General features: G+C 37.7%; 1 protein-coding gene across 1 annotated transcript in view; it reads left to right on the top strand.

Moving 5' to 3' along the window:
* The window catches only part of LOC101826585 (alcohol sulfotransferase A-like), a 50353-nt gene that overhangs the window by 19521 nt on the left and 10070 nt on the right, over positions 1 to 20762 (top strand). Inside the window, exon 4 of the mRNA XM_040734234.1 lies at positions 1971 to 2097. Coding sequence (XP_040590168.1) covers positions 1971 to 2097 — 127 coding nt within the window. The remainder of the gene's footprint in view (positions 1 to 1970; positions 2098 to 20762) is intronic.

Genomic DNA, 20762 nt, shown 5'->3' with positions numbered 1-20762 from the left:
AATAGCATTTTTATTATCTATAGTGATTTGAAGCTTTTCTAGGTATGGCTGGCCTGGCATCCCTGGTCTCTTAGTGTTTGTATAATATCTATCAAGGACCACTGGGTTTCAGGGTTTCCATGGAGAAGTCAGATGTAATTCTAATAGTTCTGTCTTTATATGTTACTTTGCCTTTTCCTTTCTGCTCTTAATATTCTTTCTGTATTCTGTATTCTGTATATTTGGTGATTTTTTATTATGTGGTGAGGGAAATTTTTTGTGGTCTACTCTATTTGGTGTTCTTTAAGCTTCTTGTACTTTCATTGGCATGTCTTTCTTTAGGTTGGGAAAGTTTTCTTCTGTGATTATATTGAATATGTTCTCTGCACCTTTGAGTTGTATTTCTTCACATTCTACTATACTTTGTATTCCTAAGTTTGGCCTTTTCACTGTGCCCCATATTTCCTGGATATTTTGTGTTCATAATGTGTTGGATTTAAGATTTTCTTTCGTCTATGAATCTATTTCTCCCAGTTTACCCTCAATGCCTGAGATTCTCTCTTCAATCTCTTGTATTCTCTGGGTTGGGGTTGTGCTTGCATCTGTAGTTCCTGATCATTTACTCAGGTTTTTCGTGTTAATAGATGCATTCCTTCAGACTGTGTTTTTTTTTCAATTGTCTCTATTTCAGCTTTCAAGCAATCAACTATTTGAATTCTTTCCTTCACTTGTTTACGTGATTTTTCTTGACTTTCTTTGCTTTCTTTAAGATATTTGTGCATTTCTTGAATTTTTTGCTTTTTCTTTTCCTGCATTTCTTGAATCTTTTTTTTTAGTTTTCTTCCATTTCTTTAAAGAATTATCACATTTCCTCTTTGAGTGTCTCTATCATCTTCATAGAGTTGTTTGTAAGGTTGTTCTCTTCTGCTTCATCTGTGTTGGCGTGCTAACGTCTTATTGGTATAGAGTCCCTAGGCTCTTGTGTTGTCATGTTGGTCTTTACATTATTGGATGTGTTCTTATACTGCTGTTTTCCAATTCCTTCTTCCAGTGGGTGCAGGTATTATCTTTCCCTCTCTTTGTCATACAGTTCCAATATATTCTTCTGGTAGGTGCAAGCAGGTTTGATACTCCAATGGCTCTTCATGTGGGTCCAGGCAGGTCTGAGACACTCCTTCTCCTAGTAGACGGAGGAGGTAGGCACTGTGATATCAGCACACTCTGGATTGCTGGGGCATGGCTGAATGCATACAGTCCCCCAGGCAAACAACCCCAAGGAGTGCCAGCAGAATGTGGCCTGGATTCAGGCCCAAGCTCACCTCTTTACGTGGGTTGAGGTAAGACTTGCAATACAATGTTGGCAGACTCTAGATGGCTTGGACTTCCAGAGCAGGTCCAACTGTTCACAGTCCCCAGGCCAGTAGACCCCAAGGAAGGCAAGCAGAATGTAGGCTGGAGACAAGCCCAAGGTCATGTCTTTCAGTGGGTGGATGTGGGACTAACAGTGACTCTGGATGGCTTGGTCTGCCAGGAATGGCCACCTGTGCCCAGTCTCCTGCGCCACCATTCTTTTGGGAGGTACATTTGATAGTTACACTTATATAAAAATTGGTTTGCCATATTGCATTTAGATTAACAAACTACTCATCACCCTGTATAAACTAGATATTCTTTTATAGCGGATGCATGGACTTTTACTCTCTAAGATACAATGTAGAATCAATCTTGGATTTTTGTTATATCTGTTTTGCTTTTCCAGTGTTAGTGATCTCAATATTTTTGCTGTTCCATGTTTGTAAACCAAATAAAATTGTACAAAAAGTTTCTGACTATACATATTTCATACTCACATATACATTTTGTTCAAATGAAAATAATAAATGTTGTTAGATACCTCATGGATATTTGATTGACATTTAATATAACTTGTGCTAGTCAAAATATTTGAAATCACCATATTGACCTTAATATACATGTTTTTTTCATTTAAGATGATATATGCCATCAGAAATCCCAGAGATATTCTTGTGTCTGGTTATTTTTACTGGAGTAAGACAAAATTTTCCAAGAATCCAGATTCACTGGCAACTTATTTTGAATGGTTCCTCAACGGATATGGTGAGTGTCCTGTCTAATATAGGTGTTCTGGGAGGCTCAGAGACATTTCTAAGTAAGTAAGATATAGCTTAGGCTACTCTTCAACTCTCTATATAGTCAGGGATGACCTTGAAGCTCATTTTCATCTGAACCTCCCTCTTGAGTTCTTGGACTACAAGTACATACTATCTTGTCTTTTTAGCTTAATATTGTTACTCAAACTCAAAATATCAATAATGTTATCTAACTTGACTATACTCCTAGACTTTAGTGTATTCTGCAATCTTCACTTGATTCCCTATCATCTCTCTACTTCCAACCAGTCTGTGACTCCAAGGCTCATCACCATTTTTAATGTAATATTGAAGTCATCCTGTTCTCACACACTATTTTATAACAGGGTACACCCACAGCTTAAATCATGACACATCTTCCTGGCAACAATGTAGTACCTGGTCTTCCCAGTATTCATTTATGTGTATTAAACGAGAAATTCTCTAAATAGACACTAAAATTTGTACACTTGTTTCCCACATTTTGACACTGTTTCAGAATTTATGAGGCACAACCCTGTATGAAGAAGTATATCTTTGAGGGGTTTTTAATTATGTTTATGCATTTATTTTATACACTGACCACAGTTTCCCCTCCCTTCTTTCACCCCATTACATCCTCCCACCTGCCTCTCATCTCCACTCCCAATTCACTCATCTGTTTCTGTTCATAAAGGGGCATGCCTCAGCATAGGTGTCAACCAAGCAAGGCATATCAAGTTCAGGTAGGACCAACCTCCTCTGCTTGTATTAAAGTTGGTCAATGTAACCCATTACGGGTAATAAGTTCTGAAAAGTCAATCAAAGCAATACAGTCAGGCCCTGTTACCATGACTAGGAGTCCCATTAGTAGAACAAGCTACACAGCATTCACACATATGTACAGACCCTCAGTCAGTTTCATGCAGACTTCCTAGCTGTCAGTCCAGAGGCTTTGATCTCATACCAGCCCATGTAAGTAGTTTCTGTGGGTTCTTGTGAAATGACCTACACATGTGGATCATCCAACCTTTAATCTCTCTCATCAGTATTTGCCCTTTCCTTAGGCCCAGTCTTGACTGTGGACCTCTGTATCTTTTTCTGTCAGTCACTGGATAAAGGCTTTCTGATGACGATGTATGTATTTCCCACCTGACTACAAGAGATGGCCAGTTAAGCCTACTTATCCACTATTGATAACAGTCTTAGTTTCCATTATCCTTTTACATTCATGGGAGTTTCCCTTCCACCACATTTCCACCTGACCCCAAATTGCCACCTATCACGATATTTCATTCACTCCTCTGCCCCTCCATCCATGTTCCCAACCTAATCTGTCTTTTCGCGTCAGCACCAGCTCCCAGTCAACTCAAGTGATCTGTTCCATTTTCCTTTCCCAGGCATAACCATGGATTTCTGTACTCTGGGCACTCTGATATCAATTTTCTCACAGGATATTGATTATAGCATGTTATACTTTAATGTACATCTAGTATTCACTTGTGAGTGAGTACATAACATGTTTGTCTTTCTGTGTCTAGGTTACCTCACTCAGGATATTTTTTTATAGTTCTACCCATTTAAATTTCCTTATGTCAGTTTTTAACAGTTGAGTAATACTCCATTATGTAAATGTATCTCCTTTTCTTTATCCATTGTTGAGGGACCCATCAGTTGTTTGCATATTCTGGCTATTATGAAAAGCACTGCTATGAACGTAGTTCAACAATTATCCTTTTCAAAAGATTCAACATCCTTTGGGTATATGTCCAAGAATTGTATAGCTGGGTTATGCAGCAGATTGGTTCTCAGTTGCAAGTGGAGTTCTTAATTGATCTAAGTAATAAAAAATATGCGTCTCATAAAGAGGAAAATGTTGAGAGATTAGAGAGAAGGAGCAAACCAACACCACCCATTACCTCCATTAGCATCTCAGCAGACAAGAGAATGAGGTCCTGTTCTTCTCTGTTTATATCCTGTTTCTGCTGGGTAGCTCACATCCTGTCTGTCTGTACAGACCTCCAAACCTCTATGGTTAGCTAGTAACATGCTCAATTCTCTGACAGTCATAACAGACTTTATTTGTACAATCAATGTATCACCACACTCAGTTTTCTGAGAAAACACCATGTTGCTTTCCAAAGTGGCTCTACAAGTTTCCACTACCACCACCAATGGAGGAATGTTCCCCTATATCCACATCAAAAACATAAATTACTAAGCCACTTCCAGTTTGTTCTCTGCTTCCTGCTTAAAGTTAAAGAAATGAACTCTAAGATTTCTGCTGGGGTGCCCTGCCTGGCACTTGTTGCCTTTGCCTCCTTTCCCCTCATTTATTCTCATTCCTCTAGAACAATAAGCTATAATTAAACTATATCTTGATACTTTAAGCTGCCTTTGCTCATGATGTTTTATCTCAGCCTCAGAAAAATAACAAATGTAATTTTCTTCCTACCACACCTCTCATTTATGTATTTTTTTTGGTCTTTTTTCCCATTGGCTTCTTGTATATTAGCCTGACTGTCTGCCATTTTAAGATGCATCTGTCCAAACATAGTAAGTCTTATTTTGTTCATTGTCAAATGTATTTCCATGGGCAGAGGTTAGTTTATGTTTTCTTGAGATATAATAATTATATATAATAGAAGTTTCATTCAGACATTTTCATACATATGTACAAGTTTTTTAAATCGCATTAATGGCCCAATAAATCTCTTGCCTGGTTGTCATTCTTGCTTTTCCTCTTCCCAACTACTTTTATGTTATTCTTCCATATCCCATTTCTTCATGTGTGGTTGTGAACCCATAAGTTTCATTGAGATTGCTTTCTGGAGGATAGGAAAAGAGTCGTTTATCAGAACATGGGTGCCTTACTAGTAGAAACTCTACTGAAAAATAATCTATTCCTGCACAAGCAACCACTAACTACCTATAGACTCTAGAAGGAGGGTTCTCATGAGCCTTGCAGACTAACTACTTTAACTGCTTATAAAGCCACAGGAATGGTGTGGTTGCACATAAGTCTTTCCTATATGCTTGACAGAGTATTTTAGGGCACACTCTTGTGTAGGTCTTGTACACAACTACTATGAGTTAAAGAATGTTATGTCCATACAATGTCTAGGAGACAATATGCTGTGTCATTCTAACCCATCTTTAGGCATTTACATTTCTGTACCTACTTCCTCTGTGTTTTTATGACTCTAAAGTAATATAGATGTCTTATTTATGGTGAGCACTGACAAGGCACTTATTGTTAGCATTTTGGACAATTTTAAGTATACAAAAATGCCTCTTCTCACTATAAGAAGAATTTTCTTTGACCAGGATATCAGTAGTGATATAAAAGGATAAAATTAGCTACTAAGGAGATAATATGATAGGCACATCAATTTTCTTTAGCTGAAAAACAATGACATTTTCAACACTATGGTCTATTCACCCCCAGGATGTGGAGTTGACCATGTTGACTGGATCAACTTTGAACTCTTCTTAATCAGAAAATGATTAATTACCCTGATACAACAATTTCTATTACTTCACTGTAATGTAAGCATATGTAAAGTTTGGATCAGAGTATTCACAGCTGTGTAATACTGTTGATGACAATCTCCCATTATCAGACTGCCTAACACTTTCTGGTACTATGTGGGTTACTCAGAAGAAAAGTATATTTCATCCCAGTGCCAGGTTTTTTCATTATGTATTGTAATAATTTTATGAAGATGTCTCTAGAAATAGGGTCATACCAACTAGTTTTTGGGAGACTGACAACACTGGAAATTGCCTGTATTATTTGGTTCCTCGTGCCATTTCTTGGCAACAACTCCTAAGGAGATATTTCAATACTATCAGTGAAGTTTTTATTCAATATCCTGTGATTTCTGGGAGCAGTATTGTAGTCTGACATAATCTTTTCAATATTTTTAATGAGCTTAAAACTAATTACTTTCCATAGTAATTTTCATATATTCTTTGTTTTAGTTAATTTTATTACTTATCCTCTGATCCCACATTCACATTAACCCATTCAGTCTTCTATTCCCTGCTCCTTCACATTCACAATATAGATCTTCTACAGTCCTTACCTGTGAGAAGTGGGCCAGTGATGGGATAGGGAGGAGGGAGGGAGAAGGGGAGGACCTATGAGGAGGAGATGAATGATGGGAGGGGTGAGAGGGAGAACTGCAGTTGGATTGTAAAATGAAATGAAAAAATACAAAGTTAAAAAAGCAAGTAATTAGCTGTGATTCCATCTCAAAATGGACTTCCTACGTTTTCCCCTTCCAGTTTCATAGATTTTTGGTCTTCTATTGAGGTCTTGATGAATCTGGAATTAGTATGTATGTCAGGACCTTCTCTCTCTCTCTCTCTCTCTCTCTCTCTCTCTCTCTCTCTCTCAATTGCTCGCTCGCTCATGAGTGTGTGTGTGTGTGTGTGTGTGTGTATGTTATGAGGGATTAAGATCTAAATTAATTTTACTAACCATAGTTACCCAGTTTGCAACTCACCATTTTCTGAAAATCTTGTCTTACTTCAAATATATAATTTTGCCATTTTGTAAAAAATCAGATGCCTGCAGTTACACAAACTTATGTCTTGGTTTTTCTATTCCATGAATCTACAACTGTTTTGTATCAGTATAGTGCTGGGTTTTGTTACCATATATTTTAGTATAACTTGAAATAAGGTACTTTTTTCAAAAATTGATTTGATTATCTGGGATGTATTCTTTCATTAGAATTTATTATTGAAGTTGTTCTTTGGAAATTTCATACCTTGTATAAATTACATTCTGATTGTTGAAACACTTTACCCTATCTAATGACCTCTCATCTTTTTTTAACTCCCATGACCTACAATTATCTTTTAAAACTTTATGTATGTTTGTGACCCATTTAATTGAATCAAGTAGGATCACCTGTGGGATTGTGTGCTTTGTATCTACCCACTGAAACCTAATTGGCACTTTCAGGGAGTAGTAGATTCCCATGAGTCTTCTACACAACCCAAACGTATCATTTGTGGACCAGCCTATTGCAGGCCTGTTGCAAGCAGCCTCAGTCACTGTGAGATTATACTACACTTGCTCTGTTATGTGAGCAAGCCAGGATTTTCCAGCTCCTCTTTTGCTATGGACAGATCTTACATTTTTCCATTCCATCTTCTGTAATGGCACTTGTTACTTTAAGGTAGTTATATAATGTTAAACTTAGCAGGCACATCCAATCGCTCTGTATTCCATTTTAAGGTATTTTTATATTTATTTTTGGATAAGGACATTAAAACCATGAATGAGATTGTGTTGAATCTAGACATTGTTTTTGATAGTAAGGCCATTTTCACAAAGTTATTTCTTTTAGTCTGTGAACAGGGGATACTTTCCCAAAACTAATGTCTGCATCAGTTTCTGTTTTCAGTGTGCTGAGCTTTTCATTAAAGAAGACTTTGAACCTTTGGTGTGTTGGTTACTTTTCTATTGCTGTGGCAAATCACCATTAATAAGGCAACTTATACAAGGAATTGTTTGTTTGGGACAAGATAAGAGTCCATCAGTTGACTGACAAGAAGCTTAACACAAGAAGGGCAGGTATGGGAGTGGCAAACACCTAAGATGTCACACCTCCTTCTACAAATAGGAAGCAAAATTATACAATCAGAATGGTGCCAGTCCTTTGAAATATTGAATCATAATCAGTGACATTTTTACTATTCAATAATTTGTACTGTCCTGCCGTTGGATTTTGGCAAGGTACCTGCTTAGCTGCAGCCACTAAGAGCACTACCTGTGTCCATTCACTATGTTCCCCTTTAAAGGGGCCCTACCTACCTTCCATGTTTCTCTCTCTTTCTATCTGCCGGCCTGCTTACCCCTCTCTCTCCATTTTTGTCTCTCTGTCTCTCCTCCTCTATGCCTCTCATTTCTCCTCTGTTGTTCCTATACACAGAGGATGGCCTCTCTACTACCTTCCTCATTTTTCCATCTCCTTTCCCACAATTATTTAAAACTTCAACATATGTTCTTTTGTGTGGCATATTTCTCTCTTGAGATGCATTTTGAATTAAAACAAACCCATTTCCTCCAACAAGTTCATATTTCTAATCCTTCAAAACATCAACTGGGAACTAAGTATTCCATTGCCTGAAGATTATAGGTGACATCCCCTTTATTGCTTCATATTGTACCTCTCCCACACCCCCTCCTCCTGTCTCCAAATTCCCCCATCCAACCACATCTACTCCTCAGAGAAGGTGATGCCTCCCATTGAGACTCAATGAAGTTTGTCCCCAAACCACTTTGAGGTAGGATCAAGACACTCCTACCATATGTAGGCTGAGGAAGGTGTCTCTCCATAAGACATGAGCTCCAAAAAGTCATTCGATACTCTAGGGATATATCTTCGTCTCCCTGTCAGTGTCCCCACAAACTGCCCAATATATCCACTATTATCTGCATTCAAGGGAACTATTTTGCTACTATGCACGCTTTCCTATATCAAGCTGTCAGTTCAGAATCAGTGAGATCCTGCTTCATCAGATGAGCTGTTCTGTAGGTTTTCCAATCATGGTCTTGACCCCTTTGGTCACATTATCACTCCTCTTCTCTTTGGTTGGACATCAGGAGCTCAATCTAGTGGTTAGTTGTGGATATCTGCATCCAATTTCATGAGTCATAGGAGGAAGTTTATATGCTGGCACTTGTAGTAGTTCTCAATCTGATTACAGGGGAAAGCCAGTTCAGGGAACCTGCCCAATGATGCTTAGAGTTTAATCTAGGGACATCCTTGTGGATTTCTGGAAATTTACCTAGTGCTAGATTTCTGTATGATCCCAATATGGCTCCATCTGTCAAGATATCCCTCTCTCTGTCCTTTCCCCAACTCAACCATAACATTTCATTATGTTCTCCCCACTTCCCTTTTCTAGTTCCCTCTCTCCCTGCAAACTATCCCTTCCCTCCTATGCTCCCAATTTTCTCAGGAGCTCTTGTGTGTTTCCATTTCCTAGGAGGATACATGTATGTCTCTCTTAGGATCCTCTTTGTTGCCAATGTTTCTGGGGTGGTTATCTGTAGGCTGGTTATCCTTTGCTCTGTCTAGTGAGTACATATCACATTTGTCTTTGTTGGTCTTGATTAGTTCACACAGGATTTTTTCTAATTCCAGCCTTCTGCCTGCAAATTTCAAAATGTCATTGTTTTTACTGCTGAGTAGTACTTCATTACGTAAATGTGTTACAATTTCTTAATCCATTTTTTGCTTGAGGGATATCTAGTTGTTTCCAAGGTCTGTCTATTATGAATAATGCTACTATGGACTAGTTGAGCAAATGCCCTTTTGCTATGAATGGACTTTCTTTGGGTATATGTCCAAAAGTGATATTGCAGCTCTTGATGTAGATCAATTACCAAATTTCTGAGAAAATGTCATAATGATTACCAAAATGGCTGTATAATTTTTCACACCCACCAGTGATTGAGAAGTATTGCCTTACTCTCCATTCTATCTTGGTCATAGCCATTCTGCAAGGTATAATCCCATTTCCTATAAGATTTGTAGGGCTATTTTTTATTTAATTTATAAACAAGTTTCTTTACATGTCAATCCCAACACCCTCATCCTCCCCTAGTCCCCTGCCCTCAAAAGGCCCCACACATTCCCCATCCAATACCAACTCTGTTCCCCAGGGAGCATGAGGTACTCCATGGGGATCTCCAGAGTCTATCATTTCATCCAGGGCAGGACCTAGGCCATCCCCCATGTGTCCAGGCTGAGAGAGCATCCCTCAATGTGGGTTGGGCACACAAATTGCATATGTATGGCAGGGATAAATACTGTTCTACTACTCCAGGACACATAGATTTCCTAGGCCTCCTCACTGACACCCATGTTCAAAAGTTCTGGATCAATCATATGCTGGCCTCTCAGTCACCATTCTGGGGACCATGAGCTCTCACTTTTTCAGATAAGTTGTCTCTGTGGGTTTCAACAGCCCAGTCTTGACTCCTTTGCTCATCACTCCTCTTTGTAACTGTTTTCCAGATCAGTTCAGAGTTTAGCTGTGGGTATCTGCCTCTGCTTCCATAATCCACTGGATGAAGGCTCTAGGATGGAATACAAGTAAATCAACAATCTCTTCATCAGGGGAGGGCATTTAAGGTAGCCTCAATGCCAGTTGGTGTCATACTCATTAATATCTGAAAATATCATTAGTGTGAGATCTCTCCTCAAACCTATAATGGCTCCCTCTAATATGTTATCTCTCATCCTGCTCTCTTCTATTTTTCCCCTGACTCTACCTTCCTGCTCCCCCATATCGTCTTCTTCTCTCCCTCTCTTTCTCTCTGCTTCTCCTCCCCTTTCTTCCCCCATGCTCCAAATCCCTTCAGGAATTCTCTTCCCATTTGCCTTCTCTGGGCATACCATGCATCTCTCTTTTAGGGTAATACCTGTTTCCTAGTCACTCTGACTGTGGGATTATTGGCTGGCAATCATCTGCTCCATGTCTAAAATCCATGTTTGTCTTTTTGTGACTTGGTTACCTCACTCAAGATAGTTTCCTCTAGTGCCATCCATTTGCCTGCAAATTTCAAGATTCCATTGTTTTTTCTGCTGAGTGGTATTCCATTGTGTAAATGTACCACATTTTCTGTATCCACTATTCAGTTGAGGGGCATCTAGGTTGCTTCCAGGTTCTGGCTATTACAAATAATGCTACTACGTACATAGTTGAACAGATGTCCATATTGTATGAATGTGCATCTTTGGGTATTTGCCTAAGAGTGGAATTGCTGGATCTTGTGGTAAACTGACTCCAATTTTCCTGACAAACATCCATACTTATTTCCAAAGTAGCTATATGAGTTGACACTCCCACCAACTCCACATTCTCTCCAGCGTAAACTGTCATTGGTGTTTTTGATTTTAGCTATTCTGACAGAAGTGAGTGGAATCTCAGAGTTGTTTTGATTTACATTTCCCTGATGGCTAAATATGTTAAGAAATTCCATAAAGGACTATCAGCCATCTGTGGTTCTTCTGTTGGTAATTCTAAGTTTATATCTGTACCCCTTTTCAATCGGATTGTTTGGTATTTTGATGTATATTTTCATGAGTTCTTTTTATATTTTAGAGATCAACCCTGTGTCAGATGTAGGGGTAGTGAAGGTCTTTTCCCATTCTGTAGATTCTTGTTTTGTATTGCTGTCCACTTTGTATTTCAGAAGCTTTTCAGTTTTAGGATGTCCTATGTATAAATTGTTGCTCCCAATGCCTGTGCTACTGGTATTTCATGTTATTTTATATTATTTTATTTTTATCAATTTTATTTAAATTAGAAATAATCTCATTTTATATATCATTTCCAGTTCCCTCTCCCTCCAGTCTTCCTATACCCCCAACCCCCTTTCCCATCTTCAATCCACTTACCAGGGAGGATAATGCATTCCAAGAGGGATCAACAAAATCTGTCATTTGGGACAGGGCCTAGGTCCTCCCCTATGTATATAGGTTAAGATACTATCCTTCCATGGGAAATTGACTCCCCAAATCCATTTGTCCACATGGGATACATGCTGGTTCCACTGCCAGAGGCCCCATAGACTGCCCAGTGCTCCTAGCTGACACCCACATTCAGGGGGCCTGGTTAGGTCCTATATTGGTTTCTTAGCTGTCAGACTGGGGTCCATGAGTTCCTACATGCTCAGTTTAGCTGTTTCTGTGGGTTTTTTGCAGCATGGTCTTGATCTCTTTGTTTGTCATTCATCTTTCTCTGAAACTGGATTCCAGGAGTTAGCCTGAGTGCTTAGCTGTGGATCTCTGCATCTGCTTCCATCAGCTATTAGATGAAGGTCCTAGGATGCCATTTAAGGAAGTCATCATTCTCTTTTTAGGGGAAGGGCATTTAATGTAACCTCTCCACTATTGCTTATATTCCTAATTGGGGTCATCCTTGTAGATCCCTGTACAATTCCACAGTGCTATATTTCTCTTTAAACCTATAGTGGCTTGTTTTATTGTTGTGTCTTTTTTCTTGCTCCCCTCTATTATTCTCCCCACTCAATCTTCCTGATCCCTCATGTTCTCTTCTCACCTCCTCTTCTCTCTTCCTCTTTATTCTACCTTACTTCCCTCTCACTCCATGCTTCCAAATTGTTCAGGGGCTCTTGTCAGTTTCTACTTCAAAGGGGGATCATGTATGTCTTTCTTAGGGTCCTCCTTGTTTCCTAGCTACTATAGAGGTGTGGATTGTAGGGAGGCAATCTTTTTTTCTAGGTCTAATATCCATATATGAATAACCATATACCATGTTTGTCTTTCTGTGACCGGGTTACCTCACTTAGAATGATTTCTTCTAGTTCTGTACATTCGCCTGCAAATTTCAAGATTCCATTGGTTTTTGTTTTCCCTACTGAGTAGCACCCCATTGTGTAAAGGAACCACATTTTCTGCATCCTTTCTGTGGTTGAGGGTCATCTAGGTTGTTTCCAGATTCTGGCTATTAAAATTAATGCTGCTGTGAACATAGTAGAACAGATGTCCTTGTTGTACAAATGTGCATCCTTTGTGTATATGCCTAAGAGTGGAATGGCTGGATCATGAGGTAGACTGTTCTCATTTTCCTGAGAAACCACCATACTGATTTCCAAAGTTGCTTTACAAGTTTGCACTTCCACCAGCAGTGGAGAAGCACTCCCTTTTCTCCACATCCTCTCCAACATAAAATGTTATGTGGTTTTGATTTTAGCCATTCTGACAGGTGTAAGATCTCAGAGTTTTATTGATTTGCATTTCTCTGATGGCGAAGGATGTTGAACAGTAGCATATTTCAGCCAGTTTAGATTCCTCTATTGAGAATTCTCTGTTTAGTTTTGTACCCCACTCATTTTTTGGTTTTATGAGACAGGATTTCTCTGTATTGATTTGGAGGCTGTCAGTCCAGCCCGGCCTCGAACTCACAGAGATCCACCTGCCTCTGCCTCCCGAGTGCTGGGATTAAAGGCATGTGCCACCACTGCCCGGATGTACCCCACTTTTTAATTGAGTTATTTAGTATTTTGGTGACTAGTTGCTCGAGGTTTTTGTACATTTTGGAGATCAGCCTTCTGTCTGATATGGGGTTGGTGAAGATCTTTTCCCATCCTATGGGCTGCTCTTTTATCTTGTTGATTGTGCCATTTGCCTAACAGAATCTGCTCAGTTTCTGTAGGTTCCATTTATTATTTTTCAATATAAGTCTCAGGGCTACTGGTGTCATGCTCTCTCTATCTTTTTGTTAGTTAGCATAAAGTTTAGCTATTTTGTGAATTTCTCAAAGAACGAACTCTTTGTCTTGTTGATTCTTTGCGTTGTTTCTGCATTTTTTTATTTCAGCCCTCAATTTGACTATTTCTTTCCATATACAGCTTCTTGATGAGTTTGCTTCTTTTTGCTCTAGTGCTTTCAGTTTCTCTGTTAGTTTACTGGTGTGAGCTTTTTCCAGCTTCATTACACAGGCATTTAGTGATATGATCTTTCCTCTTAGTACTGCTTTCATTTGTCCCTTAAGTTTAAGTATGTGGTGTGGTCATTTTCAATAAATTTTTGGAAGACTTTTATTTCTTTCTTTATTTCTGCAATGACTCATTGGTGGATAAGTTGATCATTATTCAATTTCCATATGTTTGTGGCCATTCTGAAATTAACATTGTTGTTGAATTCTAAGCTTAAGTTGTGATGATCCAACAGGATACTATGTTTTATTCCTTTTTTATATCTGTTGAGGTTTGCTTTATTACTGAGTTAGTTATCTATTTTTAAGAAGGTTCCTTGAAGTTGTGAAAAGAAAGAGTATTCTTTTTTGTTTGTGTGGAATGTTCTATAGAAGTCTGCTAAGCCATATGGAGTCATAACACTTGTTATTTCCGTTATTTTTTGTTAACTTTCTGTCTGTCAGGTTTGTCCAGTGTTGAAACAGGGGTGTTGAAGTTTCACACTATCAGTGTATGGTGCTTGATTTCTGATTTAAGCTTTAGTAATATTTCTTTTACCAATAGAGGAGCCCTTGTGTTTGGGGCATAGATTGTGGAACTGAAACATACTCTTGACGGATTTTTCCTATGATGAATATGTAATGCCCATCTGTATCTCCTTAACTGACTTTAGTTTGAAGCCTATTTATTAGATATTAGGTTAGCTATACCAGCTTGGTCCTTAGGTCCATTTGATTGGAAAATTTTCCAACCCTTTACCCTGAAGTAATGTCTGTCTGTGATGTTGAGGCATGTTTCTTATATGCAGCAGAAGGATGCAGTCTGTTTTTTATCTAATCTGTTAACTTGTGTCTTTTTTATAGGTCAATTGAGAAACATTTATATTAATGGACATTAATTACTAGTGAATGATAATTCCTGTTAATTTTGTTTTTGTTTTGGGTGATGTCCTTGTGTGCTCAATTTTGTTCTTTAGTACTTTCTTCTGTAAGTTCTTCTATTTCCTGTGTTCTTATGGAAATATGTGGTTTCTTTGGGTTGGCGTTTTCCTTTTAGTAGTTTCTGTAGGACTGGGTTTGTGGATAGGTATTATATAAATTTGGCTTCATCATGGAATATCTTGTTTTCTCCACCTATGGTTGTTGAAAGCTTTGCTGTGTAAAGTAGTCTGGACCGGCATTCAAGGTCCCTTAGTGTCTGCAGAACATTTGGCCAAGACCTTGTAGCTTTCATTTTTTCCAATTCGAAGTCAGGTGTAATTCTGATAGGTCTGCCTTTTCAACTATAAATATCTTTCTATATTCTGTATGTTTGTTGTTGGATTATTATGTGGTAAAAGGATATTTTTGTTTTGGTCCATTCTATTTGATATACTCTAAGGATCTTGTATTTCCATAGACAAGTCCTTCTTTAGGTTGGGAAGTTTTCTTTTATAATTTTGTTGAAATTATTTTCTGTACCTTTCAGTTGGACTTATTCTCTTTCTATCCATATCATTCTTTTGGTTCAGTCTTTACATGGTATCCCAGATTTTCTGCAAGTTTTGTGTTAAGGATTGGTTAAATATAAAATTCACTTTGCCCAATGAATCTGTTTCCTCCAAATTATATTCAATGCCTGTAATTCTTTTCCATATCTTTTATTCTGTTGTTCATGCTTGTATTTGGGATTCCTGATTATTTATCCAGACTTTCCATTTCCAGTATCTCCTTGGTCTGTGTTTTCTGTATTGCTTCTATTTCAGATTTAATGTCTTGAGTTTTTTCCTTCACTTGCTTGGTTGCTTTTTCTTGGTTTCCTTTAATGGATTTGTTGATATCTTTCAATTTTTTGTTTGTTTTTCCCTCCATTTCTTTAAAAGAATGTTTCATTTTCTCTGAAAGGGCCTCAGTCATCCTCATAAATTTATTTTAGGTTGTTTTCTTTTGCTTCATCTGTGTTCAGACATTCAGGTCTTACTGTTGTAACAACATCAGTTTCTAGTGGGTGCCATATTGTTCTTTATATTGTTGAGTATATTCTTACGTTGCAGTCTACACATCTTTTCATCTAATAGGTATAGGTCAAGCTTATGCTTAGGGGGTTCTCTCTTTCTCCAATTGGTATAGTTGGGAACTGTCGCTCTTTTGACTGCTCCTTTAGGCAGAAATAATGCAAAGCTTCATTGAATTCTCTTCCTGGTAAAAGTGGAACCAATGTGGTAACACCTTGAGGTGCAGGTGGGGATAAAGCTATAGGGTATTCTCCTTTCATTGGAGGTATTGATAGGGCTGAAGGTCCAGTGTTTGATGTTGTAGCAGGGTAGGTCCAACTGAGAATGGCAGTGGATGCTGGCTGGAACTCAGGTGCTCTTTCCCAGAGGAAGTTTTTGCAATAGAATCTGGAAGCTACTGCCTGAAACAACTGCTGTTCATTCACCCAGTAATCACTCCTCACTCCTGTGCCTGAGGTTGGGGCTCCCTCTAACACTTCTCCCAGGTCTGGGGCTCATGGCTCCCTTCAGGCTTGAAGCCTGAAGCTCATATCTACCTCTGATGCTGCTCCTGGGTCTGAAGCTTGTGGCTCTCTTTTGGCTGCTAAGGGCAAGAACCTCTAACTACGTCTGAAGCTGCTTCTGGCCTGAGATTTGGACATCTTCCTAATGCTTCTCTTGGCCTGAAGCTCCAGACTCCCTCAGATCCTGCTAGGGGCTGATGCTCAAACTTACTTCTGATGCTGCTCCTGGGTATCTGTTAGGATTTTGATGAGTGTTGCATTGAATCTGTTGAATACTTTCAGTAACACTACAATTTTTACTACATTAATCCTACCTATACAAGAAAATTGTAGATCTTTCCATTTTTGATATCCTCTTCAGTTTTCTTCTTCATGGACTTAACATTCTTGTCATACTGGCTTTACTTGTTTGCTGATAGTCACTCCCAAGATATTTTATGTTGTTTGTGGCTATTGTAAAGGGTATTGTTTCTAATATTGTTTTCTATTATTTCTTTCTTATCATCTGTATATAGGATGGCTACCTTTTTTTAGTCAATCTTTTGTCTGGCCACATTACAAAAGTGTTTATCAGGTGTAGGAGTTCCCTGGTACATATTTGGGGTCATTTGTGTAGTTATATCATCAGCAAATAGCAAATGTTTGTATTCTTCCTTTCTTGTTTGTGTCCCCTTGGTCTTCTTTTGTTGTGTTATTCTGTAGCTAGAATTAATATACTAAGGAGAAAGTTAAGATAAGGAGAAAGTGTACAACTCTGTGTTGTTCCAAAATTTACTGGAATTGCTTTGGGTTTCTCTCCATTTATTTTGATGTTGGCTGTTGGATTACTCTATATTACCTTTATTATTTTTAGGTATGTTCCTTCTATCTCTGATCTTCCCATGATCTTTATCATGAAGGGGTGTTGGATTTAGGGGACATCCTTTTCAAGCCACAACACATGATTAGATTTTTCTGATGTATTTTCTTGAGGCAATTTTGAACAAACTTATTTCTCTGAATTGTTTCTCAATTTGTTTGTCCTTAATAAACAGAAATGCTATTTTAATTCTCTATCCTGTCACTTTGATAAAAGCCTTTATTATATGTGTTTTCTTGTATACCCTTTCACTAGTTTTAATGATAAATTTGTATCATATGAAAATGATACTTTGAATTCATTTCCTGATTGTGTACCATTTGTTTATTCCTTTGTGTTTTATTTCTAGCATAGACTTTGATACTGCATCAAAAAGAGTGGAGAAAGCATACATCCCTGACTTATTGTTCTTCTTATTGGTAATACATTGAATTTTCCCCTATTGAGTGTAATATTAGCTAAATTTTCTAAAATATGGCAAATATTATGTTGAAATTTGTTCCTTCTATTACAAATTATTTAGGTCTTTATTCATAAGGGCATGATGAACTTTATCAAAAATAACATTTCTATGCCTACACAGATTATAGTGTATTTCATGCTTTTGTGTTCATCCATGCTATTTAATTTATATGTATTGGTATTTGTATAAAAAGCCAGCACTTCACTGCATCTCTAGATTAAAGTAAACTTGACAATGGTGAGTGATTATAACATGATTTTTTATTTAGTTTGTGGGAAAATACCCTGGCACACTCCCATCCCATGCATTTTTGAGCCCTTCCACATATGCCTCATACTGTTGTAACCTCCCAAAATTAGAAAATAAAAACAATAATAAAATATTTGTAGGCAATAAAATTTCAGTGTTGTTCTTTACTGAAGAAGAGGTCAATAGAGGAAAAAAATCTCCTATGCTCATGGATTGTTGGATTGCCATAGAAAAATGTTTGCCTTACAAAAGAAATTTACATATGTAACATAATTTCCATCAGAGGTCCAACCCCATTCTTTAAACAATTTGAAAGTCAATACTCACTTTGATATAGAAAAACAAAAAATCTGAGATATCTAAAACAAAGATGGAAACAGATGCAGACACATTGCCAAATATTAGCTGGAGTTTGGGAAATTCTGATGAGGAGGAATAGAAAGGATTATAGGAGCCAGACTGGTCAAAGACACCACAAGAAACCTCACAGAGTCAACTAATCTGGACTCACTGTAACTCACAGAGACTGAACAAATAAGCAGGGATAATAATGCCTCTGACCATAAACGTTACAGATGTGTAGCTTTTTCTCCTTGTGGAACTCATAACAGTGGGAACACGGGCTAACCTCTACACTTTTACAAACATTTGTAACTCTACTTCTCTTATTGGTTTGCCTTATCCATTCTTAATATACGGGGAGTTGCTTAGTCTTACTACTACTTGATATGTCATGCTTTGTTGATACTCATGGGAGACCTGTCTTTTCCTAAAGAGAATCAGAGAAGTAGATCGGGGACATAGGAAGAGAGGGAAGATGTGGGAGAGGGACTAAGAGTAGAGTGGGGAGGGGAAACTGCAGACAGAATATGAAATAAAATAAATGAATTAATAAATTTATTAAGGCAGTAAAGAAGGAAAAGAAGGGAGAGAGAGAGACAGAGAGAGAGCAAAGAGAGAGAGAGAAAGGAAGAAAGCAAAAAATGAACCATCTCTACAACCCTCTGGGCAATAACCTACTGATTTATCAATGGCAGTATTCTCTCATTCCATTCATAGTTGTGGTGTCTCCAGTTCTCCCATACATCTACCACATTTTCCTACATCCTTCCCTACTCTCCATTACATATTTGTTCACCATAATTGTATGAGGAGCTAAGGGATGTCACAGAGTATAAACTTTTGTTCAAACAGATTTCCTTGCAAATGTTTATTGCAATGAGTCATTAGTCTGAGAGGCTCTTGTTTCTGCTACACCATCAATACTGGAATCTCATCCCCTCCTCTCAAATATCCTACTATTGCTCAGAGTCATGGAGATCCTGTGGTTAGGATTCAGCAAGACCACTTCTTTCACCTGCTCCTGCATCTCATAAATAGGAGAGATGTTGGCATGGGCCTACTCAAGACCCCGGATCTGGGCATCAGCAGTAGCAGAGTTGTTCAGCCTGTCAGCTATGCCTTCCCCTGGCCTCAGAGGTGTATGCAAGGGTTAGAGCTAGACCTGACTATTTTCAAGGATTTTTATTTTTTTTCTTGCATGCATGTGTGTGTGTTGCATATATGTCTGATGCCCACAGAGGCTGAAATAGGGCATTGTGAGCTATCACGTGGGTATTCACAATTGAATCCTCATTCTCTGTTGATCAGGCTGGCTTCAAACTAACAGAGATCCAAGCCCTTCTGCCCTCCTGAATGCTGGGACAAAGGCATGATCCATCAACATACAGTGAATCATGGGATTCTAGAAGAGAGTGAATGCTTTTAACTTCTGAGTTTCTCCCCATCCTTACCAGTATAGTTTTAAATTTTTCATCCTAATTTTGGTAGTTTTTATGTATGTAGAAATTCAACCATGTGTTTGAGATTTTCTAGTTTAGTGCAATGTTTTCAAGGTAAATTCTAATAATTTACTGAATTTCACTGGTGCCTATCATACAGATTCTGTTTTCATGTCTTACTGTAGTAGATTTGACATTCATTCCTTCTTTTACTTTGTTAATCTAAAGTTTGTCCATATTCTTTTACTTTGAAATAACAGTTGTTGCTGATGTTTCATTTCACTGCTTTTTACCAGCTACCAAGTTTCATGCTTGATTTGTCTTATTCTTTTACCAAAGCCCTATTGTTAAACATTAACTAGTTTATTTGAAATCTCTTTGATTTATTAATGTAGGCACATTGGCCTTTGAACATCTCTCTTAGGACTGTTTACATGCATCTCACATATTACATTATAAGAATCTTCCTGCTCTAATTTTTTAAAGACTCCATCATCATTAAGACGTGAGTTGTTTATTTTCTATCAGTTTGCCCTCCTTCTAGTTTCTCTTGTTGTTTATTTGTAGCAATTTCATTGTTGTCAGATAGAATGTAGGAAATTATTTTATTTCCCAGTATTTGTTGAGACATTCTTTATGTCCTAATATATGACCTGATTTACAGAAAGTCCCATGGGAAGCTGAGACCAAAGTCTTTCTGTAGTCTTTGGATACAATATTCTACAAATGTCTTTTATGGTAGTTTTAACTGTGATGTCATTTAATACTTTTTTATTTCAATTGGGATGATGGGTTAATGTTGATAGAAAGACTGCTATAATACCTGGTGGTAACCTGTGGCTTTACAATAGGTAATATTTTCTATGTAAAACTGTTTGGAACTATGTGTTAAATTGTATAGTTCTCACATGGATAGTTGCCCTAATCATTAGAAAATATTGTTTATCATTTCTTACAAGATTTGGTTTCAAATCAATTTTGTTTGATAAGATCAGCAGCACTTTCTTGTTTTCTAGCACCATTTGCCCTAAACATTTTCCCCATATTCAGTTTTAAGGTTCCATATATCTTTTATGATGAAGCATACTATATATATACCTCCCCCTTTTCACTTCCAGTCTTCTAGAATGTCATTTTAATGAAGAAAATTTCACCATTACTATTCAGTTACTACTGAAAGTTTCATATTGATTCTTATCATTTTGATGATTTTGTCAAGAAGCTCAAGCTGTTTTCTTGTTTAACTGTTTCTAATTTGCTCCATATTCTCTGATATAAAATACTTGTACAAGAAGCAATGTAGAAGAAAGTGCTTATTTGGCTATACTTTCCTTTT

This window comes from Mesocricetus auratus, unplaced genomic scaffold (assembly GCF_017639785.1).
Source record: "Mesocricetus auratus isolate SY011 unplaced genomic scaffold, BCM_Maur_2.0 Super-Scaffold_100038, whole genome shotgun sequence".
Lineage (NCBI taxonomy): Eukaryota > Metazoa > Chordata > Mammalia > Rodentia > Cricetidae > Mesocricetus > Mesocricetus auratus.
Note: the sequence above shows the minus strand (reverse complement) of the source record. Positions and strands in the feature narration are given on the sequence as shown.